Genomic DNA, 27,162 nt, shown 5'->3' with positions numbered 1-27,162 from the left:
CTTGGCCCTGAAAAATGAATAGAGAAATCAGTGAGATTTCTGTAGGCTCATCACCCATAAATTACACATGCAGGCCCAGCTTAGCCCTTCTTGCTGGGGGAGCCAATGTTGACCGTTTGTAATGAATAATCAAGTGAGGGAGTTGGAACCACAACTATCCCTTTAGTGAATAAATCCCAGAGAGGTCCAAAATAAGGAAATCCAGGGTGAATGAAAACACAACCTTGGTCCCCCGCAGGCATCAACAATTACAATTTAGGGAATACCTTGTGTGCTACCCCCATCATGTGACTCTAAAAAATAACTTTTTATTTAGATATGTTCTTGGATAAGTGAAGCACATTGCTGAGCCTATTCTGATCTGGGACGACCCTGCATGCCTGATTCTGATGTTTTTCTAGAGACCTGTATTGCATTGGGCAGGTTCATTCTCTGCTGAGAACCACTTCAGAAAAGGCTGAACGGCAAGCACTCTTCAATGACATCCCACAGCCTGTGTTCTATTAGTTTAGTTAACATTGATGAAGTGTCCTCTGTGTACCACTAAGCTTACAAACAATCAATAAATAATAAACCTTTGTGTGAAATTGTCCTATTGGTTGCAACAAGGGGTTTCATAAACAACATTCCAGAAGATGCCTCCTGGGGTATATTAAAAGTGTCTGGAATTTCTTGCAAGAGGATGGTTGTTTGTTCAATTTTCTGGTGTTCCATAACCAGAGGCTTTGTTTTCCTGTCATACAGGACTGGAAATGAAGTGTGTGTGTGTGTGTGTATGTATATATATATATATATATATATATATATATATATATATATATATATATATATATAATATGAGATAGATGAGACCTTGCTTCAGAAGGTCTGAAGCTGAAAAATAAATAACATTTTGTTTAGTGTGTAGTCGGAGTTCCCACCACAAACTCAATATTGAAGTTAGGCAAAACAATACTGTATATGCTGGTGACTTTCATAAATGTGCATTTACAACCCAGAATAAGCAGCCCACAGTTACTGAATTGGTAATGTGGGGTTCACAAAGTGGGATGTATGCTACCTCCAGGCTTATTGTGTTTTTTCATTCATAGCTGTATCTTTAACTGCAATCATCTGTAATGGATGTAGTTATTTCTTTTGGATGTGAAAAGCTTGCATTGAGCTGTGCCTCGTGTCTGATCAGTGAGTGAGTGAGTAGTTGAGCATATAAACTTCTCTGATCAACTTTTGACTCTAAATCATCTGAATGTGCCAGAATTTTAATCCTACAGCTCTTGCATCATATTTTTATTCAGTTGGCTGCCTTACCCATAACCTCTGATCTGTCTGGGTCTCTCAGTATTCATTTAAACTTTACAAACAACCTTTTAGGCGTTTTGTTTGTCAAACTGCCTTAATTAACTGTATCTGAAATGGCTTAACATGAAAAAGCCATAGTCACTTGCATGTGAATAGCCTGGCACGTAATGCAGACTACTCTAGTCTAGAAGTATCCTAGAGTCACCCCAGGTTCCCTAGAGTTTTAACCCTTTGAACGTTTAGCGGCTTATCTTGGGTGACATAGTGAAAACTGTTTTGTATGTTGTGTATTTCTAAGATCTCCAATTTAAAAAAAAAAAAAAAAAAGTCAATCAATTTAGGTTGAGTTGTTTTATTTTTAGTGACTTTGACACTTCCTTTCATTTGTGTACCAAATACTTAATAACTAATTTTTTTTCAGGGTGATATTTACTAGAAAATGAAACTGGATTGATACACCATGTCGAGCAGACAGCTGCATTCAACTATTGTAAATCCACCACCTCCAGAATACATTAACCGCAAAAAGACAGGACGTCTTACAAATCAGCTTCAGTACCTGGAAAAGGTGGTATTAAAGGCTTTATGGACGCACAACTTTTCTTGGCCCTTCCAGCAGCCTGTAGATGCGGCAAAACTAAATCTTCCAGTAAGGTCATTTATATAATTTGATTGCTGAACATACCTTAAATGTATTTGGAAGTAGAGGTATTATATAATAATAAAGTATAATAGGTAATAACCCATTCTCACCAGAATGTGGTAGGTTTGTTACACTGTGCATTTTTTCTATTTAAAGGGAATGTAGCCCCCCAAAAATGAAAACTGTTGCCCCAAAAAAGTTTGTGCTAAAAGTGAGTTTGGGTCCTCAAGTAGTAATCCGTTCGAGACCGGCTAGAAACAGCTTGAAACATCTGCTTGTAATGGAAAGACATTCTATTTTAGCATCCAAATTTGTTAATAATGATTATTAACTCTTTTAGGAGTTTGTTCATCTAAGGCTTTAGGAAGGCATAAGCTTTTTGAGTTTTATTGAGAATTTTACATGCTAACCTAACTAGTTTATATTACAGTTGATTGGCAGATGTGCAAATGGGCCCAAATCAATTGAAACTGAATTTTAAATTCATTTGTGGCCCATTAGGTTTTGGTCACCTAATTACGTTCCCTGCCCATTTTGTTTGAACGAATATGGGGCAACATTTGTTGCAACTGCCCTCATTTGCTCTCACTCGCAGTCACTCACAAGTTAGTTCACTCTCTCTTGTATTCCAAATGTTTCCCTACCTTTTCTGGTGATTGATTCCACTTCTGCCGACCGCTTCCACATCTTCTTTGTTTTCATCTTCATGTCTTCTTTCTGTCTTTCATCAGCTCTCCTTTATTTTTTATCTTCTCTGTTCTATCTTTGTCCGCGTCTCCGCAGATGTAAACTGGTGCAAATTTTTGCCAAAATTACAGCCCTTCCTCTGACGTCCTCTCCCTCGATCCTCTAACTGGGGAGAAGATGTCGGCAAAAGCACCATGATTTGGGTAGAAGTTCACCTTAGTGCAAAGTGAGCAACACTTTCACTGACTTCCTTTCCCTTGAGTGGATGATCCAGTGAGGGGATGTCACTGGAAGCGTCGTCATTTTGGTCGGAAGTTCGTTCCAGGTTTTGTCTGCAGAGATGCGAACAAAACGAGAAGATAAAGAACAAGAAGATGCAGAAGTGGTCGGCAGAGAAGGTAGGGAAACGTTTAGCGAGAGCGAGAGTGTGAGTGAAAGTGCTCGCAAATTTTGGACGAAATTTTAGCTTTTTTCTACGTTTTCGTCCTCTTCGTGGTGAGGGGTCTGGTTCTTCATACGAATCACAGAATTTGCCAAATTCAGTGAATTTGCAATTTTAACACAGGATAATGTAACTATTTACAGACGAATGGGATGTGAGTATAAAGTGTGTGTGTGTGGGGGGGGGCTTATGGCAACATGTCTGGCCAATTGTTGATTACAAGTTGTTACAATAGCTCTTTTAGCCTCTGAACAAATGGCTGTAATTGTACCATATGTGAGTCAGTGGACTGTTATCCCTTTTTTGCTTGTCTATGTCTACTTTTTGGTTGACAGGCTCTCTAAACGAGAGATAGAAATGTCAGACTAACTTTGCCAACGAAAGAATGATCTGACTACATTTCGTCTGAAGATGAGAATTCATTTTACAAAATATGGTGTGCAATGACCTGTCATAGTCCAAGGGTGAAATTATATAAAAGTTTCAAACCAGTAAGCTGCAATTATACATTTTGTACTTTAAAGCGGGTTATCTTTGTAGTGAATTTTTTTTTTTTCTTCTGTACAAATTCCTAGCCTATGATTTCTAAGACTTATTTGTCTCAGTATAGAGCCAAGTAACTATTAGTTTTATGTTTGACAGCTGGAGAATGGGGACCTATAAGCTTTATGCACAATAAATATGTAATAGCTGTTGCTACATCCAAAGTCAAGAACAGATGTCCGATCACTCAACTTTTAATCCGTTTTATGATCATGGATGAATTAACAATTGTCATTTATCTTAACTGGCATGTTCAATGTTCATTCTCACTACAGATTAGTAAAATAACTTATTATAAGGTGTTTTAAAATATGAAATAGAAATATTTTACTGTAGTTATACTAAATTAAATGTTTGCTTTAACTAGCTGTATGGTTTATTCACGCTAATTATGTCTCACAGAAAGATATTCCTCATTTGTGGCAAAATAAATATGTGGTTTATCTTGCTAGGGTTATGCAAGAGATGTTAATTGTCTGCCTTTTGACACAAACCTTACCCCAATTAGTGTTTCTGAAATTTGATGAATTGAAATACAGGGCAAAGATTCAGAGGCCACTGGATCAAAGCTGCAGCAGCTGTGATGTTTCAGCTCAATACATTTCTTGTCAAATGAAATGAAAAGTAGCCCCTTAAAAATAACTTCATGCATTTCTGCATGGATTTTTTTTCCCCAAGATTTGTTGCGCCATGAGACATAGCCTTCTGTCCACATAGGGCTCTTTATCTCTAGTGTTATGAAAGAATGTCATCAGAATAAGCCTCATAAAGAGGAGCCTCCACACAACTCATTATATTTGCCAGATAAAATCTATGCTGCTACCTCAATACTTAATGTACTACCTTAGTTTCCTCATATGAGTGTAAAGAGACCCTGCCGGAGCTAATAGCGTATCTCTGATTAGCATGTCTCCTACTAATTCTTAGAATTTATTATCTTCCCCTGCTTCATTTAATTTCCCTCTGAAACTAGTGCTCTAAATTGTAGTATACACCGATCAGCCATAACATTCACCACCTACGAGATTGTGTAGGCCCCCCCTTTGCTGCCAAAACATTGTTGACGCGTCGAGGCATGGATGCCACTAGACCTCTGAAGGTGTGCTGTGGTATCTGGCATCAAGATGTTAGCAGCAGGTCCTGTAAATTGCAAGGTGGGGCCTCAATTGATGCATCTTTGTGCCATGTGTCCACCAGGTAAGCAATGCACACGCACCCAGCCATCCGTGTACCCAGCCATCCAGGTGATGTAAAAGAAAACGGGATTTGTCACGCCAGGCCTCCTTCTTCCATTGCTCCATGGTCCAGTTCACGTGCCCATTGTAGGTGTTTTTCGGCAGTAGACACGGCTCAGTGTGGGCACCCTGACTGGTCTGTGGCTACGCAGCACCATACACAACAAACTGCCATGCGCTGTGTGTTCTGACACCTTTCTATCAGAACCATCATTGACTCTTTCAGCAATTTGAGCTATAGTAGCTCATCTGTTGGATTTGACCAAACAAGCCAGCCTTCACCCCTCAAGTGCATCAATGAGCTTAGGTCGCCCATTACCCTGTCGCTGGTTCACCGCATTTCCTTCCTTGGACCACTTTTGGTGCAGTTTTGGAGATGTACTGATCCGGTGGTCTAGCCATCACAATTTGGCCCTTGCCAAAGTCAAAATGTTCACTTGCTGCCTAATATATCCCACCCATTGACAGGTGCCATGATGACAAAAACAATATTGCTTCAAACGTATAGGCTTCTGGTTCCCAGTTTCCATTGATGCCTCGCAGTATTAAGCGGCTCTGTGGTAGATATAAAGTTCTAGCTCTACAGGAGTTTGGGGCTCTGGCTTAAAAGAGCAGCATACTACAAATTAACTCTACAACTCCCTTGATATTCACTTACCTTCAGGCTCTAATGTATTTGAAAGGGGCTTTCTTGTATGCTGCAAAATCCTGACCCTTTCATCTTAATCATGATCAAGTAATTTTATTGGCTTTGTGATCTGGTCATGCTGGTATTCTGCCCACACAGAAATATACCGTTCCTTTTGAGTTGTAGTCCTAAAAACAGGCAAACCAGGAGATTAGACCTCACTCTGCTGCTAGATTTAATTAAGGGGATATCTAAGACTTAAGCTGCCCTAACTTTTATCCTTTATGATGCCTTTGATAAACGTGGGAATTCATCATTCTCTTGATGATGGCAAGCTGTCCAGGCCCTGAGGCAGCAAAGCAGCCCTAAACCTAAAATGATGCTCACTTGATTGTTTTCAAGTGAGTATGCTGTACGCTTTTTATACATATATTCATCAGTCAAACGTTTTCCCAAGTAGCATTGTGGAGCGTCAAGGTGTTCTTTGGCAAACTTCAGACGAGCAGCAATGTTAAATTAAAGAGCAGCGGCCTCCTCCATGGTGTCCTACCATGGACTCCGTGCCTGTTCAATGTTTCCCGTATGGTAGACTCATGAACAGAGATGTTAACTAATTCCAATTCAAGCTGTTGCTCTAGGGTTCCTTTTTACCTCAGTGAGCATTCTGTGTTGTGCTCTTGGAGTCATTTTAGTTTAGATGTAAACATTTTGAGATTACTTTGTAAATCTTCCTAGCTTTTTGCAAATCAACAATACTTGATTGTAGGTCTCCTGAGACTTGTTTTTGTGAAGCATGGTTTACATCAGCAGATGCTACGTGAGAATAAGTGTTTTTGTTTTTTGTTTTTTGGGTTTTTTTTTAAATTTATTTTAATGTATGTCAGAGTATATCTGAAACACACTTCCATTGATTTGAGTCAAGGTTTTCTGACTCCAGATATCTTTTGTTAAAGTGATAAGCCTAGGGGTTCACATACTTTTTCCAACCCACATGTTTGAATTACGGTATGTATTCAATATTGACAGGACCAATACAATAACTTAGTTAAGAGATTGTGTTTGTTCATTATTGTAACTTTATACACAAATGCTGGTAACTTTTAAAGGTTCACTTACATGAGCATGACCTTGTGTATGTTCACAATTGAAGGAAGCCAATATATTATGCCTTTGCTTGTTTGTTTTTTTGTGAAAAACAGGATTATTATCAAATTATAAAAAATCCAATGGATTTGAGTACAATAAAGAAACGACTGGAGTATAAATATTACACGAAAGCTCTGGACTGTATGCAGGATTTCAATACAATGTTTACCAACTGTTATATTTACAATAAGGTATGTGAACACTATTTTCTGTGATTTGTATATGAAAATATTGAAAAGATTACTGCTGCTTGTCTTGACATAAATACTTGGGCAAGATTATCTTTTTTCTAACCATGTATCAGTAATAAGTAATTACCTTGTGATACCTGTGCAGAGAATGTGAGGTATACTGATATTATATTAATATCTGATAATATTAATAAGAAAACTCATATTGTAAGTATGTTTTATTGTACCTGTGAACATAAGGAGATCATGAAAACCTGCACTCTTAAAGATACGTAATGAATGATGTTGATGTATAAGACTCTATATGCCATAAGATAATGTTTCACAAATAATGTTACTGCACGACATTTGTGTGTGATCTTAATTCCCAATGGTGCTCTTTATTACAGCCTGGCGATGATATTGTTTTAATGGCACAAGAACTGGAAAAAATATTCATGCAAAAGATTGCAGAAATGCCACACGAAGAAATAGAACTATCTGTGGTGGGAAACAGGGGAGTAAAACACAAAATACAAGTCTCTTCTGCCGGAGGTAAACTTTGCTATACTAAACATATAGGCTGGAGGATGCTCATGTTTTTGTGTATAGTAGTGATTGTAAATGTAATTGTTAGGCGGTCAAAGTGTTGCGAAACAAAACACTAATACTTGCTGTTCATGTACAAAACGTGTTTACTTTAATGTACTAAACATTATATTTCCTCAGTGAAAAAAAATAGCTTTAAGGTCTTCCACTACAGACTATGCAAAGACTTAAAACTGCCATTAAAATCTTTTTTACAAATGTTTTATAACTGCAGAAGTGGCTTCAAGTATTTTAATATGTAAAACTCATAAAGAAAACCCTTTGAAATGTCTGCTCCCGTTCAATGTCTTGTATTCGCCCATCACTGTACATAAACCTAGTGATACACAAATGACTTGTTCTTTGAAATGGCTATTGACAGATTCAGGAAATGGAAACCAGTTACTTGACGTGCATGTATTGTAGCACAAAAAAAAAAGTGTATTTGCATTGTTGTAAATTTATTTTTATTTCAATAGTAGAGTCTCGGGAGGATATAGCTCATCCTTCTGTTGCCAAAAAAAAGCAACCTACCCAAAAGATGCTGAGAAATCCCTTTCCACGTCCCATTGTGTCAATGTTACCAGAGCGGACAGCCCTTGTTCCACTGTCCATTATGAAGCCGATAAATGTGACGTTGTCAACCAGTCCTGTAACAAAGGTAAGTTTCTGTATGTCACATAAATGTGCTGCAGTACTCCTTTTTGACCACTTTCAGCCGGATCATGGTATTTGCGTATTCAAATGCTTTTTCAGCTGGATTACTTTCTCTTTGTGGCATTTGGCAGACGGACACCACCTTTCCGTATGTAATATAGAAAACTGAAAGCAAGGTATTCTAATATGTATAATTTAGTTTTTTATTGCCCTGAACCTTTGTATGTTTGTGTGATATTAACCCCTAACGACCAATGATGTGCCTGGCATGTCATGGCATTAAATAAACTTAGAAAATGATCTAAGATCGCCTTCTTCACTTAAACAGCGTTGCTGTAATGCCATCAGGGGGTCCATAGAGTTCCAACAAAATGTAAAAAAAAAAACCAAAAGGTTTTTTTTTTTTGTTTTTTTGTTGTTTTTTTTAATGGTTTTATGGGGTAAATTGAATTTGGTAGAGTTCAAAGATATCCCACATAGGACATAAGTACAGACAGATTACAAAGAAAATGAATCCGCTCCTCCCAAATGTGGCCTTTTGGCCCCCAAACAACCCAACAAATCCATGCATGGGGATATCACTGTACTCTGGAGATTTTGGTGAACACATATTGAGGTGGTGTTTGTAGGTGACATATACCAAGGGCTGTAAATTCATACCTAAAGTACAATGTGTGTGGTGGGAAAAAAAACACACAAAAAATAAGTACATAAACTTAGACAAAGGCTGGTGGTGGAATTAGTGCATGGAAAGCGTTAAAACATCAGCATTTGAAATACCCTGTGGTGTCTAGTTTTCAAAAATATATGGTTTGGTGGGGTAAATTGAATTGGCCGGCTACAAAAGACAAAATAGCACATGGGGCAGACGGACCAGATGTCAAAAACTGAATTGTGCATGCCCTAAATGTGGCCTTTTAGCCCCCAATTAACCTGACAATCCCATGCATGGGTGGCATCACTATACTCAGGATATGGTACTGAACACATATTGGAATGTTGGACAGTATACCAGGAGCTATTTCAAAAATGATATGGTTTGATTGGGGTAAATCGAATTGGCCAGCTTCAAAAATAGGACATGGGGACAGGACTACCAGATAAAAAAAAAAATGGCTTTGAAATAGCAAAACTATTTATTGCCCTATAACTTGCAGACAAAGTTAGTTACTTTCATTGAAAATAATATTTTGCTTTACTCACCCTCCAAAGAGCCTACACATATAAGGTGGTGGTTTCATAGAAAATTATATATATAATTAGTGTCTGAAACAATAAAGGTAGAATTTGGCCGGAAAAAAAGGTTAAATTGTGTTAAACCCATTTTTTTTTTCTTTCTTTCTTGCTTTTTTTTTACGTGAGAAAGAGTGAAACCAAGTGTCAAAAAGTAAGAATAAAAAAGGGAGAGTACTTTCCTTTCTTTTGAACGGTTTTATAGCCGCAACCCTATAAACACTCTCCACGGAATGTTGAAAAGTGATACAAAAATTGACTTGTCTAGGGGCGCTTGAAAACCCACGATTGCGAATCACTCAAAAAATAAAACGAATAAGAAAGAAAAAAGAAAATAGTGTGATACAGTAAAAAAAAAATACTCTGGAGCTTTAGCACAAGACTTCAATGGTTGCACTTACAATATACATAAATCTTTGGCGCGTATATCGAACCCTTCGGTATGTGTGTTGGTTCCTTGACCTCACGTGCATGGAAGACAAGAAATATCCAATAGGGTAATATCTTTAAAACCAATATGTACGCAGTGAAGTAATGCACTCACATTTAGATGAAGAATATCAAGCACATCTGGTTTATCCTGAAGTGGTGGTGGTCTCTGGATGAAGTTCCTGGTGTGGCTTTGCTGGACTCCAGGTTCCTCTGGCTTCCAAAGATTTTTTTCTTTTAATGTTCCAGTGTGGATATTGTTATAAAGTGCTAATGCTTGTGTAAATCAAATTTCCATTAAATTGTATTGTTGAAAATGTGATAAATGGTGTATGTTCAGCAATTCATGAACTGATTGTATGTGTCATGCAATGATCAATATGCATGAAAAAATAAATAAATAATTTAATCCGGGACTTAGCCCTTACAGTACACTAATCGGCAAACTACACTATATAAGTGTTTTACAAAGTTTTTTCGAAATAAATAAAAGCAATAAAAGCCCGGTCAAGGGCTTCCTCAGGAGGTATATACCTCCTGAGGAAGCCCTTGACCGGCGAAACGCGTAGAGGATTGTTTACCTTGGACTTTATTTGATTTTCTTTTTACTATTTCTTACCTTTGCACATACTTTTAACTGCTTTTGATTTACACAAGCATTAGCACTTTATAACAATATCCACACTGGAACATTAAAGAAAAAAACTCTTTGGAAGCCAGAGGAACCTGGAGTCCAGCAAAGCCACACCAGGAACTTCATCCAGAGACCACCACCACTTCAGGATAACAAACCAGATGTGCTTGATATTCTTCATCTAAATGTGAGTGCATTACTTCACTGCGTACATATTGGTTTTAAAGATATTGCCCTATTGGATATTTCTTGTCTTCCATGCACGTGAGGTCAAGGAACCAACACACATACCGAAGGGTTCGATATACACGCCAAAGATTTATGTATATTGTAAGTGCAACCATTGAAGTCTTGTGCTAAAGCTCCAGAGTATTTTTTTTACTGTATCACACTATTTTCTTTTTTCTTTCTTATTCGTTTTATTTTTTATGAGTGATTCGCGATTGTGGGTTTTCAAGCGCCCCTAGACAAAAGTCAATTTTTGTATTGCTTTTTTTTTTTACTCCAGATGAGCAAATATACACAGTTTGTGTTTAGGCTAAACGTGTAAATTTTTTTCACTTTTTTTTTGTTTTGTGCTACATTACAGATACTGTAATAAACTACATTTTACATCCATTTTTCTTTTGCAAATTTTAGATGAAAAAAGGTATCAGAAGGAAAGCTGATACAACAACTCCTTCTGTATCCCTCATTCCAACCAGCTGTGAATCTTCGCCAACCTTCTCTGAACCAAAGCCAACTGACTTGGCACTAAGGGTGGAGCAAACCAGGGGGTCTGATGCTTGTGCGCGGGATCTACCTGATTCTCAGCAGCAAATACATATTTTCGAACGAAAACCGCTTTCCGAACAGTTGAAACATTGTAATAACATCCTTAATGAGATGATGTCCAAAAAGCATGCGGCTTATTCTTGGCCTTTCTATAAACCCATAGATTCTGCATCTATTGGCTTGCTGGATTATGATGTTATAAATGGTCCTATGGATCTTGGAACTATCAGAGTAAGTTCATCTTTTGCTTGAGATGCTTTGTGATCTCATTGTATGTTGTCATTTGTGGTTCGCAACAGTGTGTTTTTCTGGATTTTGTCAAAAGCTATCACTTTGGAAATGGTTGACTATCCTAAAAATTAAATGTTTTTTTTCTGCTTCGAATCTGTTTCAAGCTTTATATATGTGGTGCAGGAAAAGGTTCTGAACGTTGTATTGTTTGTTTCATGCAGTTCGTAATGTGTTGAATTTCTTTATAGTTCGGTGTTGTATTTTTCTGCACTCGGCATGAACCCGTCATGTTCTGTAATTTTTGTTAATGGTATCGGCCGTTCTCTATAAAGACTAAGGACATCTTAGAGAATTCCCAAGTGTTTCTCATGCAGGAAATAAATCCTTGACATTGAGTGTCTCTTGAACGATGTTCTGGATGCATAGGTGCATGGTATTTAGACTATAGAAAGAATCATGTGTGCCTCCTTTGGAGTATGGTAGGCATATATTGTTTTTTGTTTTTCGTCCTGCGATTGAATGGTTATGGAGAATAGTATTTGTAGGGTAGGTAAATGCATAACACTTTTCAAATAGGAATAGAACATGGACAGGTAGTTGGTGAAAAGGCTTTACCTTCTGTGTTATCTGCAACTCCAGTTTTTATAAGCAAAAGCCTTGTCTGCCTAGGCCAGGGGTGTCCAACCTACGGCCCTCCAGCTGCTGCAGGACTACATCTCCCATACTCCTCAGTCAGCCTCTTAGCTGAAATAGCATTATGAACATTATGGGAGATGTAGTCCTACAGCAGCTGGAGGGCCGCAGGCTGGGACACCCCTGGCCTAGGTGGTGATTCAGCCCTGATACTACTTTCTAACCACTTAAGCATGGGAAGTGAAATAAGTGGAATGTACCAACATGACCACAACAGCAACCAAGGTGTGAATCAGACAGTTAGCTTCTAATTAGCAATTTAGACTTCTAAATATGTCAAATACTTCCGTTTTCTACATCACACCCGGGTAAAGGTAAAGTATTTCTCTCTGCCCATCCTTTTTACTGTATGCATGTAGATGGCTATAAGTCATTCAGATGCTTGTGAGGGAAGCAGACCGTCGGCTCCTTTCATTATATTCAGTGTAATGAATGCGTAAGTATAAAAACCTCCTATTGGGGAAAAGAGGTAACGTACGGTGCTGCAGAATATTAAGGTAATATACAAAAACAATAAATAGGGGTATACTTTACTACATCAGTACTATGTTAAAAAGTTATAAAGCACTCCATGTATGGTTTTCACATGTTGCCTTAACGGTTCCTCATATTTTATTTCAGGATAAAATGGACAACAGACAGTACAAAGATACACAGGAATTTGCTTCAGATGTTCGTCTGATGTTTATGAATTGTTACAAGTACAATTCACCAGACAGTGAAGTGGTGATCATGGCCAGAAAGTTACAGGTAGATAAGAGCTCTGGTTGACGTGTCAAACTCAACACCCCCTCCAACTGTTATTTAATAAATAGCCAGTTGGGTGACCTTAAGATTCTTTAGGCATTAACAAAATACACGAACCTTTAAAAGTAATACTTTGTTATACCTAGTTGTCATATTGAAGAAAATCTCTCATTAAAGCATTCTGTAGTTTTATCTGTATTATGTTACCCAGGATGTGTTTGAGATGATGTTTGCCAAGATACCCGATGAGCCTGCTGATACAGTTACCCAGAAACACAGTGGGGGGGGGAGGTACAAGCCCTCATCTAATGAAAACAGTAGTTCTTCTGATGACAGCTCTTCCTCAGAATCAGAAGATGAGAGGGCACGATGCCTTGCTTTGCTTCAAGAACAGGTAAGGGAGTTCTGTGCATATGTTTTGCCTAGATAGACATTTTGAAATCGCATTTGATTGTCTGTCTGACTTTGAATGACCACAAGGTGTCACTTGTTCACCGCAATGATACTTTTCAGAAATCTTTGCGTGTGCCACATTAGTCCGTGATGGCAAATCTTTGTTTATTTTCATATGAAAGCTGAAAGCTGTGCAAGAGCAACTGAAAGCTTTAACAGAGGGGCCAGCTGCTAAAATCCGGAAAAAAAAGTCTAGAAAAGAGAAGAAAAAGGCGGCTAGAGAGAAGAAGAAGCGACTTAAAAAGAAACAAAACCAAAGTCAGAAAAAGAGAAAGCTTAAACAGAAAGAACCGAAAAAGAAATCTTGCAAGTGAGTATGGAATCTTTGTTCTAGGTATTTAAAAATGCTAAACCAAATAGTGCCTGTCAACAAAGAAAACTGCAAGTTTCAAGGGCTTTACGTGAGAAATAAGAAACCGGTAGATGCCTTGAAGATACTTAACTATTCCACTACCTTTATGACAAATAGCCCCTCTCATGTTACAGAAGAGCATCACATCCCAGTTAATGGTGTTTCAACCATGTGGTGATTAATTATTTAAGTAAAGGTCACTTAAGACTATAGATATATAGTCTGTCTGTGGGGTGAGTGGAGATGTATGCTATATGTAGGGTAATCAGAAGAAGGCTTTAGAAGGGAAGATGGCACTGGATAGTAGGTGCAATGGCCCTTAGCAGCTTTTTCATAAGCACAGTTCGTTTACAGTACCTGCAGGTTTAAAATCCCGACTCATAGTAAAATTAGACAAGTTCTCTGATTAAGAAGAAAGGAGGAATGATGAATTATTTTTTTGTACATAACTGGAGGAGAGTTTTGATAGATACTCTAGCATGTGTCTGGAGCAAGGTAATTTATAGACCAATATATTGGTAAGATGAAAGATATTCAAGGGGGTTGATTGATGTGTGTGTTTTGTGCTAAAAATAATTTTCATTATGTATCTGCTTTTGTACAGTTCTTCTTCTTTACAAAAGTACTTTGTGCTTTTTAATTTTAGATCAGGGGCGCATGGGGGTCCTCAAATTTTTTTAACTCAACCAGAGTAGTTTTTGGTTTTGTATCTGCTCTGTAGGCATATAGTGCTCATGAATTCTTTGTGGGTCTTACGTTCCCATATTGTGGCATAAATGACACACTCCAGCCAGTCCATCAATATCTAAAGATGGTGAAAGCATCCCTTGTATTGCTTATGTCCCTTAGCCCCTTGTTTCGAAGTACAGGTAGAGAATGTCAAATTGTTGTTGTGGAGTGTATGTGGTTCTGTTTTCTTGAACGTAAGACAAGTTGCTTAGCATTAAATGCACATAAACCAGAAGAATTGATATTTAAAATTTTTTATGTATTTTAGGGACTCAAAGAAAAAGAAATTGGCACTATCAGACGATGAAGATAATGTTAAACCGATGAGTTATGATGAAAAAAGACAGCTCAGTCTGGACATCAATAAGCTGCCAGGGGAGAAGCTTGGACGTATTGTCCATATAATACAGTCCAGAGAGCCGGCACTGAAAGACTCTAATCCCCATGAAATGGAAATAGATTTTGAGACCTTAAAACAATCCACCTTAAGGCATCTACAAAGATATGTCATGGTTTGCCTGAGGAAGAGAACCAAAAAATTGATCAGTAAGTGTGCTTGGTGGTCTTCCAGATTGTCTTTCAAGAATGTCTTAACGTAATTATATGAATGTATTTTGTTTGCAGCTGAAAAAGCCATAAAAACAAAAGAGGAGATGGCTAAGGAAAAAAAACAAGAACTGGAGAAAAGGCTTCAGGATGTCAGTGGACAACTAACATTGGCAAAGAAGGCTAAAAACATAGGTAACTGTTAACCAACCATGTGCAATACAGTTTGGTAATATATTTGGTAATGGATAAAATTATGCAGAGGACAACACTGTTTCTTTATCTTTGATACTTATGTTTATTAATGTTGGAGGAAGGTTACTATGGATCACAATCTTTATGAAGTCTCATTTTACTTTATAGAAGACCAGTGTGGATTTTGGGATATAAACTCTGGTCGATGAAAAGTAGTAGGGGAAAAAATTAGTCTGTGTATATTCTGTTTCTAATAGGTTTTTACCAAAAATGGGGCTGCATCCATAGGTCTGCAAAATATAGGAACTTTAAAATACCAAAATGATATAATTGGTTATTAAAGGCATTGTTTTATACTAGTATAACAAGCATTTTTCTTTTTTCTAGAAGAAGTTATTACCCTCCCACAGCCGATAGGAGGACCGAGCCGATTAAGTGAGAGCAGCAGCTCCTCTTCAAGTTCTGATGACAGCAGCACTAGTGATTCCACTTCATCTGATAGCAGTGACTCGGAATCAGGTTAGCTGTCAACTCGACACTAATAACAGTGGCAGTACTGGCACTTTAATTGCCAACACTTTTAAACTGACAGTTGGTGATATTTCCTTTTGAAAGAGCATATTTTTTTCCTGCAAGTGATATAAGATTCTGTACAAGGTACTTGGGTTTTCTTTAATGTAATTAGTAACGCTTCTTGGGTAGGTTCCAGTTGGCGACATTGCAAGTGACTGTGTTCTTAAAATAGGCAAGGGGGTAATTTTTGATTACCCTGTCCATTTCTTGTAAATTTTGAGACAGGAGCTTGTAATACCGTAGAGAATCAAACACATAATAAGGTCACATTTTTACCTACAGCTAGGATTAGGATATCCCTGGAAATAAAAACATTTATTGTCAAAGCAGTGCTCCAACAGACTTAAACCTTAAATTGCCTCCACCTTTTGAGGGCAAAGGTGCCATGTTAGGAAGTATGCCATCTTTTATTCCTGTGGCAATGTGCATTCTGGGACATCCCTAAGTGTAGCCATTCATGTGCTGCTTTATATATTTATATTAACTAGCATTAAAATCTAAACCCATCTCATATTAACATAGGTTGAAAAGCATTGTATTTGAAGTTTTAGAAGGCAAATAATGTAGTTGGCTTTGGTTGTTTCATGTTATTGGCTTCTAGGTGTGTTTCCCATGCACTGGTTTAATCTTTCATGGCTTTTCATAGTAGATATCGGGTGTAGAGAGACCCATGTGAAAACATTGACTTTACATATTTACCATTAATTCCCTTTTTCAAAAATTATGTTTGTCTTGAATGAAATTCAGATTTATTTATTTTTTCCTATGTTTTGTTAATAAGGAGGTTAGGTAGTAAACTACACTGTTTTTTTGTTTTTTAAATGCTTTATAAATGTACGTGTATACAATACTCATGTTCATTCCCAAAACATCTGGTTTCTTGAAAAAATGTAAAATTTAATCTTACGCTGTTAGCTATTTATTAGACATCCATCATGTTATGTTTAGTTTTATTATTTATTGGGTTACTGGATCAACAAAACCTTGATTCTCATGTTATCGGCCTCTTTAATTACAATCGTGTATACTTGCATACAAATGAGTAATAAAACATATCATGAAAGAAATTGTTAAATATAGTGTTTTTATTTTTATATAGTGGTGCTTTTCCACAAATGTTTAAACTGGCATTAAGGGCGCTTTTTCATCTACCCTGCTGGATGTTACCTTTTGTAACCAATTATAGTGCTACCAAGGGGCAATAGTGGAGCAATCAGCAGGAAGTTCCGCACTGGTGGGTTTTGGGTTTTTTTGTTTTTGTTTATTATTTTATTAACCTAAATTTCCTCCTATGACTTGTGAGGACCCACAGTATTATCTACCATATCTCCCAACCCAATACTTCTATGTAAATACACGGACACATGGTGCATGCACACAAACACTTCTTACATGCATACTTAATTGTGCTACTATTAGCCTTGGATAGAGAGACCACCAAGGGTGTTGTCTGTAATTGATACACTAAAGCACTTGGATGAAAACAACATGAAGGTGGAACTGCAGCTTACTTAGATCCTACTTACAAACTTCTTGCTACAGCTTTTTAAATATTGGTAGTTGGTAATATTCATGTCTGGAGCCATAATGAAGCAAATTGTTAGGATCTTTATTTTAGTTAAACATTGTGCAAGGTTATGGTAGAACTGTGAGATTTAAATATATTGTAACAGCATTGGCTGATGTTGTGCCATATACAATATATATTACACACGTGCACACACTACCGTTAACATCATATGGATCAGAAATACAGTGTAGATGTTGTTGTAAATGACTATTGTAGCTAGAAATGGCTGATTATTAATATCTTCATTTATCAGCAACCATCACTCCTGTCTTTCAACGGCACATTCATTGAATAGCTAATCCAAATTTAAGTTTTTAAAAGGCTAATAGAAAATCCTTTTACAACTGTTACAGCTAGAAATTTCCTGGTTTTCTATGAAAATAGCTAAGTGCTTAGAACAGTAGTGCCCTCTAGATTGTAAGCAGGGCTCTCTCCACCATGTATCGTTTGTCTTAGTCTGTCAAGTCTTGTCATATCCCTTGAATATATGTAATGTATTAAGCGCTGCGTAAACTGTTGGCGCTATTATTAGAAAATAATAATATAAATACACATATATGAGTACCACCCCACAAAACAGCAGAAACCACGCGTGACCCTGGGAACGAATATGAGTGCCTACAACGACTGATACTTTATCTTAAAGGGGCACTTCAGCCATCATACGGTCTCCCCGCAGCTATTTTCCTTTTATAGAAGATGAGTTTGGCCGAACTCATCTCCTGGCATGTCATATACTTACCACCAGTCCACTTCAGCACGGGCTTGGAGGACACTCCAGGCAGGGGTCTAACAAGACCCTCATGTGAATGCGAGGAAGTCTCTCCCTTAGATTGGTGCAAAATATCTGACCATAGAGGGTTGGGAATTGCAGCTCTGCAGCTGCATGTTCTCAGTAAAGGTAAGTACTTGCAATTGTATTTATACATAGTTTACAACAATTAGTGACTGTGCAATATGAAGTATCACATCTGGAGATGCCATTTTATTCACATTGGTGCACTTTTTTCCCCTCTGATCTATGAAACCAAGAAGGAGGATTGCTGTTTACACTAAAGCAGTATAATGGCTTAATGATACATACAGCCACATTCATCTCTTGAGTGGAATTATGTTTGGAGCAACACAGCCCTTCTAACATTTTAGCCATTCTCACATCTTGTATTTTAATATGTGCATTTGTTATTAAAAAAAAAATTTTTGGTATGATGCAGAACAGTCCCCGTGGAATTTTTCCTGCTTATTGCTTCACGTTTTGTTTTTGTTGTTAAGATCATATATATGACTTTTTAAGGAGGTGAGAGTTTTCAAAACAAATTACTGGTTTACAGAACACTTGCTGTTTGACATTTTTATATTTGGTATTTCAATCTGCATAGTGCAACATGCAAGCAATATTTTTTTTTTTATTTTTTTTTCTCTTGAATTTGCAGAAATGCAGTGTCTAGCCAAGAAAATTCCATGCACGGAACATGAAAAGGTAAATATTTAGTTTACAATGAATGCAGTCAATTACATGGTCGCACTTTATCAGAGACCCATGGTTGGAATTTAAATAAGGGGTATTGATAATATAAAGTGACACGGTTAGACTATGCTGTTTCGCTTACACTTGGTCATAAATATGTGAAGGAAAACTGTGACTAATGTAATAATTCTACTGCTTTCACAAATTATACTTTTCAGTCTTCTCACCTGAAAGTGTCAGCCAAACATGTGTCTGCAGTTCGTTTGTTGAGCAATTTGCAAACAGCAACACAAAACGTACATTCACAAAAACACAATTTCGGTGAATATGAAGACAGAATAATCTTGTCTCCGTTGGGTGAGTTTTTACATTTAATACACTACGTATAGAGAGATATGCTGCAGTAATATGTTTTAGATGTCCTACATTTTCAGCGTCGATAGTCCTTTAAATATTCTCTGCTTTGTAATATGTTTCCCTTAAGGTATCCTTATCTTGGGCTTGGCAAACATTTCTAAAATTAAGACCATCTAATGTCCCTGGTACCACTACTATAGAAGAATGCATCTACTGAGCCCAAAAATAAAGCACTAACTGCCTTCTTCCCCCATGATGTCACATTTCTTGGCACATTTCCTTGAAATCGGTTTCCTGCTACTGGCTGACGGCGTCAAGCAGCCAATCAGTGGCAGGAACGAGCTCCTATTGATTTCAATGTGAAGACTTGACACATGCGCACTGGGGTCTAAAAGCTGCTTTCACCAGAGCGTAGCGCTGGAGGTGGGTACATCACCGGCAGGGAGATGCATTCGGTCATGTGCATCTCCTGCAGGCCACTTGGATAGGAGATGTCGAAAGGGGCAAATACATTTTGGGGGAGAATTTTTTAAATGGACCACTTTGAAATCTAAAGGGTCCATGCAGATATCATATGTATATGATATGATGGCTGGAACATCCCTTTAAGTCATTTTCTTTTGAAACAGAAGTTCACATGGATTTTCATATTGATCCTATATCTAAGGATCCATGCTGATTTTCACATTGACTTTAGGAGATATGAAAAGATTGTGGATACAGTGACGGTGACGTGTGTTACAAAATGCTTCTGTTCATGTAGCACAAGCCATTCATGTAGTAATTCAGCTGTCCCTTTTTAATGCAAATTTCCAGAGATATTTTTACAATTTGTTCTTATTATTTGAATGTGACTTGTTTCTAGGCTTCACCCAGCCATTATCACCAATCCACTCTCCATTATTGGGGCAAACTCATCCTTGCAGCCCACCCGCGTCTGAGAAGAGTATAGTCACAGTAGACAAGACCAACTCTGAGGTAAACCACCTGCAGAACCATTTGATTACAAGTAAATTGTGTGGGGAAAAGTTAAGGAGACTGTTTTTCATGGTCACGCTAAAGGTTTACTAACCAGTGGCATCTATGTTACATCAGCTACAAGCGTTGTACCATTGCTCAGAAAGCATCCCGTTTCTTTTCCATGTCTGTTTTAGGGCTTTTTTTCCTTTAGAAACTTAGTTGACATGCAATTTAAGTTTACCAGTTTAGACAACTCCACATCAGAATGACTGATTTACTGTAAGGTTGAGCAGGGGGAGCTAAGAAAAACACGCTGGGTTGCAATTAGGTTGAAGATGTAATATGGTCTTTTATGGTTACAGGCCTAGATGATGATCTGATTAGATTGTGCACATTTTTTTTTTCTTCAAATTCACTTTATGCTTTGAAACATTTATAACTAACCCCTTCCACATAAAGGCACATAAGATATGTTTGGTTTGTAAACAATATGAGATTGTGGTTTGATTGTGTGTCAAAACATACAATGCAAATGCAGTTCCTGAATTGAATTTCTGATGTTTTTAGGCTTCGTTTCTAAGAAGCATAGAGCAGCCTGCTACCATAACTGAATCCTCAAAGGCTTCCATGACATGTCGTGGAATATCTTTTGATGTTTCTGCTAAGATACCTGGAGATCTTTTAAAACCAGAAGGTATGATTCCGTTTCCTCTACTATTCATAATCAAATTAATACATGAACCTGTATATTTGTATTGATTTTAAAGTGGATGATTTGCAACACATGGCCACAAAAGCCAATAACATTTCTGATCTTGAACTAACCATACAAGTTGGTTTATTTTAAACATTCTGTTAAGAAAAGGTGAAATGAATAAGTATCAATAAATATGGATGGAGGCAGAAAAGAGTACATGGGAGAGCTACTTTTTATATTGGGAATACATAGAATGTAATGACCCTAAAGAGAAAATAAACCGTCACAATGTACGTATCTTTTTCGATTATCACATAAGTAATAATACACTAAGGAGTTGCTGTTTGAGGATGCAAATGTTTTGGGTTTTTTTCATTCTAGATATGTCAAATCTATTGGATTCGCCCAGTTTATCAAGCTGCGTACCGGAGAATTGTACAGAGTCCTCTCATGGAGACGTAAAGACTCCCTTAAGCACCAACAGTGCAGATAACATAAAAAAGGTGGGATGGCAATTATTTATTCGTATTTAAAAATGTAGTACGTTTTTCCCAGTGGAATTTAATGACCAGTATTATAAACTTCATACTATAACATAATGTATTATTCCTTTTTTCTATGCGATTTTCAGCATGCTGGCTAATTCAGTCTTCCTTTACACAGTTCCCTCTGTAGTTTTTCCAATACGACGTCCTGGCCTCTATTTGCTTTAAAAAAAGTCCAGTATGAATAGGTATAAAATGTTAGTATATAGGCTTACCCAAATCTATTCTGTCCTGTTACTATATTCCAAATCCACCTCGTAATGAGATTATAATTCAGTATGATTTTGAGTTAATGGATTTCTTAATTAATGCATACAGGCAAAATCTTCCTTCTCCTGGGCAGATTTCTCCAAGTCACTCACTACAACCCCTGTGACTATAAAATCATCGAGCAATAGCTTCCAGCAGTTCCGAAAAGCTGCCATAGCAAAGGAGGAGAAAGAGAGAGCCTTAAAGGCTCTAGGACTAAAAAAGATAAAAGACCCGCAGCCTGAGAAAGAGGACAAGATAAGGTTTGTAAATGTATTTAGGCTGAAGGTTGTATTTACGGAGTTGGCCTTTTACTTTGCATATTTAGAGGTACAGTCTAGTACTCAAGACATTATATATTTTTCTCATGTGTAATGTATACCGCTGTACAGTTTGCATGGACTCCAGTGCATCTTGATCCATAAAAATTGGTGCATAAATTCTTTAGTTGTAGCCGTTACAAAGTGTCTTACTTCATGGAAAAATTAGACACAAGTCAAATTGCTTTAACACAAGTCAAATTGAATTTTATATTGTATAGCTCAAGATAATATGCAATAACATAACTTGACATAAGTACAATACAGCCAAATGGTACTTTGGAACTCAATTTCCTTACTGACGTGGGCACTGGGCAACAAATTATGTTCCTGAATTAAAAAAGCCAAAAACAGAACCGAAACATTTCTCTGAAACAGCTTTTGACCATTTGCACATTTCTAATGAACAGAAATACTCCAAACTTCACTTAATAACTTTGTATATCGGCATTTACAGAGGACAAAGCGATGAATCAGGGAATCAACCGGCATCTACTGAAACAAACGTTCTTGACATTCCAACCCAAACTGTGAATGAGGCTGCCAAAGAGGCACAACCCAATGAGCTCATGCAACATGGGGGAACCGAAGATGACCTCAGACTGGCTCGGATGAGAGAACAAGAGCGTCGACGCAGAGAGGCAGTGAGTAATTTTAGAGTTGCAGTACAGAAACTGTTCTCCTCGTTATACAGCTGTTGGGGACGGAGTGTGTTTTCTCTGTACCTGATGGATATCAGAGGGTTTCAGCGCTTTTTATTCATACCTTGCTTTACAGTGTTTTGGAATTGAAAGCCATGATACCAATCGGCATCAACTGTTTTGTGTTAGGTGTGAAGTTGATGCCCTTCAATTTGGGTTTTGTCCAGTAGATAAAATGTTACCCTGAAAGACATAGTTACATAGTACATAAGGTTGAAAAAAAGTCCATCAAGTTCAACCCTTCTACCTAACCTAACTCTTGATCCAAAAGAAGGCAAAAACCCCTAATTAAGCTACTTCGAATTCTGCCATTGGGGAGAAATCCCTTCTTGACTCCAAAAGACAATCAGATTTCTCCGTGGCTCTAAAATATACATTTTATTTATAGCCCTGTATGTCATGTCTTTCTAAAAAAATATATATATCCAGACCCCTTTCAAAGGCATCTAACGTAATTGATAACACCACCTCCCTTGGCAGTGAATTCCATGCCTTTATTGTCCTCACTGTAGAGAATATCTTCCTTTGTCTATGAAATCTCCGCTCTTCCTGTCTCACAGGGTGACCTCTTGTTCTTTGTACATTTCTGTTAATGAACAGGTCACTGAAGAGCTCTTTATATTGGCCCTGCATATATTTATATAATGTTATATCCCCTGTAAGACGCTGAGGACCACCCTGGCTGTGCCATATTGATCTGCTGGCCAGTTTCAGTAATCTTTTTGGTTTGGCTAGAATGTCTTTTGAAGTTAGCAACTGATTTTGGATCAGTGGCATCAGGGCCAGCCCAAGACATAATGCCGCCTGGGGCGAAGTTTAAAATGCCGCCGCCGGTCATTATCTACCCTTCCTCTCCCTCCCTATTATCTACCCTATCCCCCCTCCCCCTTTGCACTTACCTTTCAGCAGTCCAGCGGCGAGTCTCCCTGCTCTGCCACGGTGTGCGCTGCTTTACTGCTGAGCGCCGGAAATTACGTCATTTACCGGGGTGCAGCATTACAAGCCAGCACCGAGACCGAGCCAGAGGACTCGCAGAGGAGATAGAAGGGCGCCGAGCTGGTAAGCAAAAACCACCAGACGCCCCTCTCTCTCCTCCGCTTTAAAAAAAAAAAGGCGCTTGGGGCGGCAAAGTGCCGCCTCTTCAAAAGTGCCGCCTGGGGCAATTGCCCCACTCTGCTCCATTGTAGGGTCGGCCCTGAGAATATATACAGAATAATCCACATAGATTCATGGAGAAAGAAAGGTGCCGAAATGCTTATCTTACTCCGTGAATAGTCATTATTCTGGGCTCTCAGGGTGGGGGGTTTACCTGGAGGCTCTGCTCGTCTGTGCAAGTGCACCGGTAGGTTCAGAGAATGAAATGTGTTTTTACATTTTAAAGTTGGGGGTAGGCTGCCAAATTTTTTGTATAACAAGTAATAAGTTTAGGATATGTCAATACGAAATGGAACCAAAGGACTCTACCTTCCTCTTGGCATTACCGTTTTTTTCCCCCTCCTGTAAGCTTTACATTTTGTTGAAAAATATATCTTGCCAAAATATCTGCTTCATTATATTAACCTTAGATTTTTCTTTGTAGATGGCTGGCACCATTGACATGTACCTTCAGAGTGATATAATGGCAACTTTTGAAGAGTACCTTTGTTGACTTGCAATGATTATATAAAGCAGCGTTTTTTAACATTACCACCAGAATACTTCTCTGAATGAACTTTGAAGCAAATATACATGTCTGAATGATCTTTGTATTGTGTTTCAAATACATAAGCACTTAAAAATGGTAAATATAATTTCTACTGTGACTCGGTGTTGTCATTTTATTTATATAGAACTAAAAATATGTCGCTGTATATGGTGTATGGCCAAAACATATCCTCCTTGTCTCAATGAGTAAAGAACACCGGTGTGTGTGTGTGTGTGTTATACAGAGTAAGATGTGTCTCCACTAGATTAACGGAGATGGGTTATTTAAATTATTATGTATGCAAATTCAACGTAATGTGCAGGGTTGTTTTTTTTTATATTGACTTTCTATTCTAATTTGTTGAATTCTGCCCAAGTGCACCTATTTTCCTAAAGAAATGCAATTAAAATATATATATTTTTTGTTAACTTGTATTCTCGTACAGCATTCTGATTAATAAAAGCTGTAACACCATCATCCTTTAGTATGTGTCTACGGTACCTAATCCATAAAGTGCAAACAACGCAGGCATTCCCTCATACAGATGGATTCATAGGGGATATATCTTCTGTCCTTCCCCAAGTCTAATATCCATGTCTACAGCATTCAGTATGAAAATAATCAAAATAATACTAAAATATCTTTATCCAAAGTTTTCAGTTGATTCAACTAATGGCCTCTCTTAGTTAAACTAAACCGGTGTTTTTTCTATACCTAGTTAAGACGTTTGGCTCGGTAAAGAGAACTTTCACACCTGTAAAGCCAAAGCTGAGGCTCACAGGGAATCGGCGAGTGTACGGTCAGTGTCTGATTTAATACACATCTGAGGTGAGGAAGAAAACTCCAAATATACGCAAACGCATTTGTTGCATTATAGCAGGAAGCGCCTTGGGCTTAAACAGAATTGTATGATTTCCCCCCAAAAAACACCTACCTACATAGAGTTCTTAGAAACTGAGTTTTATGAATCTGGGCCAGTCTATAAGGTTACACACTCAACACACCAAAATGGAACACTAACTTAGTCTTGAATAGTATTTGAAAGGTTGAGATTTTTATTAAAAAGTACTAAACCGTCTCATTAGTAAGTGCGTTTTATTCACAAGAAAGTTTTTTTTTGTTTTTTAGTTCTTGGTTGGCTCATTTCCGCCTAAAGGAGTCAAAATTGAGCTATTTTTCCAAAGCAAATAGATTAAAAAAACTGGATTAAAATGGCTTCCATTATGACTTGTTGGGAGTCTACTTGATGTTCTCAAAAAAAAAATTGGAACAATGAAGCCTTTATAGACATTATATAACCATCCAAAGTAACCCCGCACACGGGTTCCGGAGTGTAGAATACCGTATTTGCTCGATTATAAGACAAGGTTTTTTCCAGAGCAAATGCTCTGAAAAATACCCCAAGTCTTCTAATCGGGGTCGTCTTATAATCAGACCTCAACTAGGTCTGACTATGAGAATAAGATCCAGATCCCCCGCAGGGAACCTGGATCCTTCTTTCTCTTTCTTTCTCCCTCTCTTTCTTTCTTTCTCCCTCTCTCTCTTTCTCTCTCTCTCTTTCTCTTTCTCTCTCTCACACTTACCGGTGCTTCCCCGTATTTTCCAGTGATCTCTGACAGCCGGGGAAGGTCTGCGCAATGGACGCAGACAACCCTCGCTGCTAACCGCACCTCCTCCCGGCCGCAGCGTTAGTTGTCTACGCGAATCATGTAGAGCTCTACACGCTGCCCGGACTAAGCACCGGGGGACTCAGAAGCTCCGGTACGTTTGGAGGAGGGAGGGGGAGGGTTAAATGGGGGGCATAAGGCATTTCTGGAGGAAGAATGCTCTGTGAAATGCCTTTTAACCCCCTTAATGCCACTCTGCCTCCAGAAATGCCTTTTAACCCTCTATACGCCACTCTGCCTCCTGAAATGCCTTATACCTCCCTATATGCCCCATAATATGCCTTTTAACCTCCCTAAATGCCAGAGTGGCATATAGGGGTATAAGGCAATTCTGGAGGCAGAGTGCCACATAGGGGGTCAAAAGGCATATCATGGGGCACAGTGGCATATAGGGGTTATAAGGCATTTCTGGGGCAGAGTGGCAAACCAGGGGGCAGATGTGCATAACTGGGGGGGCAGGTTAAAAAAAAAAAAAAAAAAAGGAAATAAAAACTATTTTTCTCAATCATAGCTTTTATTAAAAAAAAAAATGTTCACATAGTTTACATGAATTAACATTTACTGGTAAAACTTTTTTCCTATAGGGTTGTCTTATACTCGGGCTTTTTTTTTTTTTTCATAAATTAATATTCAGATTTTGGGGGGTAGTCTTATAATCAGGGTCGTCTTATAATCGAGCAGATACGGTAATATTTGGGTGCATCTTAAAACCAAAACCCATGTATACCAAGGATTTTTGCCCAGAGATTTTATTTACTTTTAGTGGTATGAGACAAACTCTGTGTTTCTGCTCCTCTGGGGCTTTTATCAAGAGACATGCATAGTATGCACATATGTAAGCCTTTCAAGGCATTACTATAATACGATATAACTGCGGTTACCCACATTTGGTATACTTTTTAAATCTATGAATGATATGTTGTGTTACTTTCAGAGGAAGACTTTACAGGAGTAAGCAGTAGTATTTGTCTTCAACCTTATACCTGCATCCAATATTACCAGCTTTAATAAATGTATCATGTTTACTTAGCCTTTTCATGTTACACTGTCCAGAGTATTAATGAAATAAACATTTTATGATAAATTATCTACAGAGGTGAATGCTGCATAAGGTTTTTATATATATATTTATATATAATATAGATTTATTTATTGCTTACTCATAAGATGAATTGTTCTGTGTAACTTGTGCACGGTGGCTGTACACCATTAAAAAGCCCAAAGATGAATGGTCCTGCAACAGGGGCTGTAGAGGAACAGAGTGTTTTGTTGTTAATTCAATCAGTAGAATGTGGATAAAACATTCTATATGTTGCA

At 37.9% G+C, this 27,162-nt stretch overlaps 1 protein-coding gene across 1 annotated transcript; it reads left to right on the top strand.

Annotated features, from left to right (window-relative positions):
• Window positions 1-1,759: 1,759 nt before the first annotated feature.
• Window positions 1,760-24,142, top strand: LOC149279445 (bromodomain testis-specific protein-like). Its single transcript, XM_089501216.1, has 17 exons — window positions 1,760-1,948; window positions 6,677-6,814; window positions 7,204-7,348; window positions 7,882-8,042; window positions 10,974-11,339; window positions 12,654-12,782; window positions 12,991-13,173; window positions 13,355-13,488; window positions 14,582-14,859; window positions 14,938-15,060; window positions 15,448-15,573; window positions 19,888-20,000; window positions 20,550-20,676; window positions 21,061-21,182; window positions 21,543-21,736; window positions 22,251-22,437; window positions 24,074-24,142. The coding sequence occupies exons 1-17, from the start codon at window positions 1,760-1,762 to the stop codon at window positions 24,140-24,142; spliced, it is 2,784 nt and encodes a 927-aa protein (XP_089357342.1).
• Window positions 24,143-27,162: the final 3,020 nt, after the last annotated feature.

The sequence above is a fragment of the Sceloporus occidentalis genome, unplaced genomic scaffold (assembly GCF_023333645.1).
Source record: "Sceloporus occidentalis isolate IW3139 unplaced genomic scaffold, rSceOcc1.0.p SCAF_166, whole genome shotgun sequence".
NCBI lineage: Eukaryota > Metazoa > Chordata > Lepidosauria > Squamata > Phrynosomatidae > Sceloporus > Sceloporus occidentalis.
The sequence above is the reverse complement of the archived record's forward strand: the minus strand, read 5'-3'. Positions and strand labels throughout refer to the sequence as shown.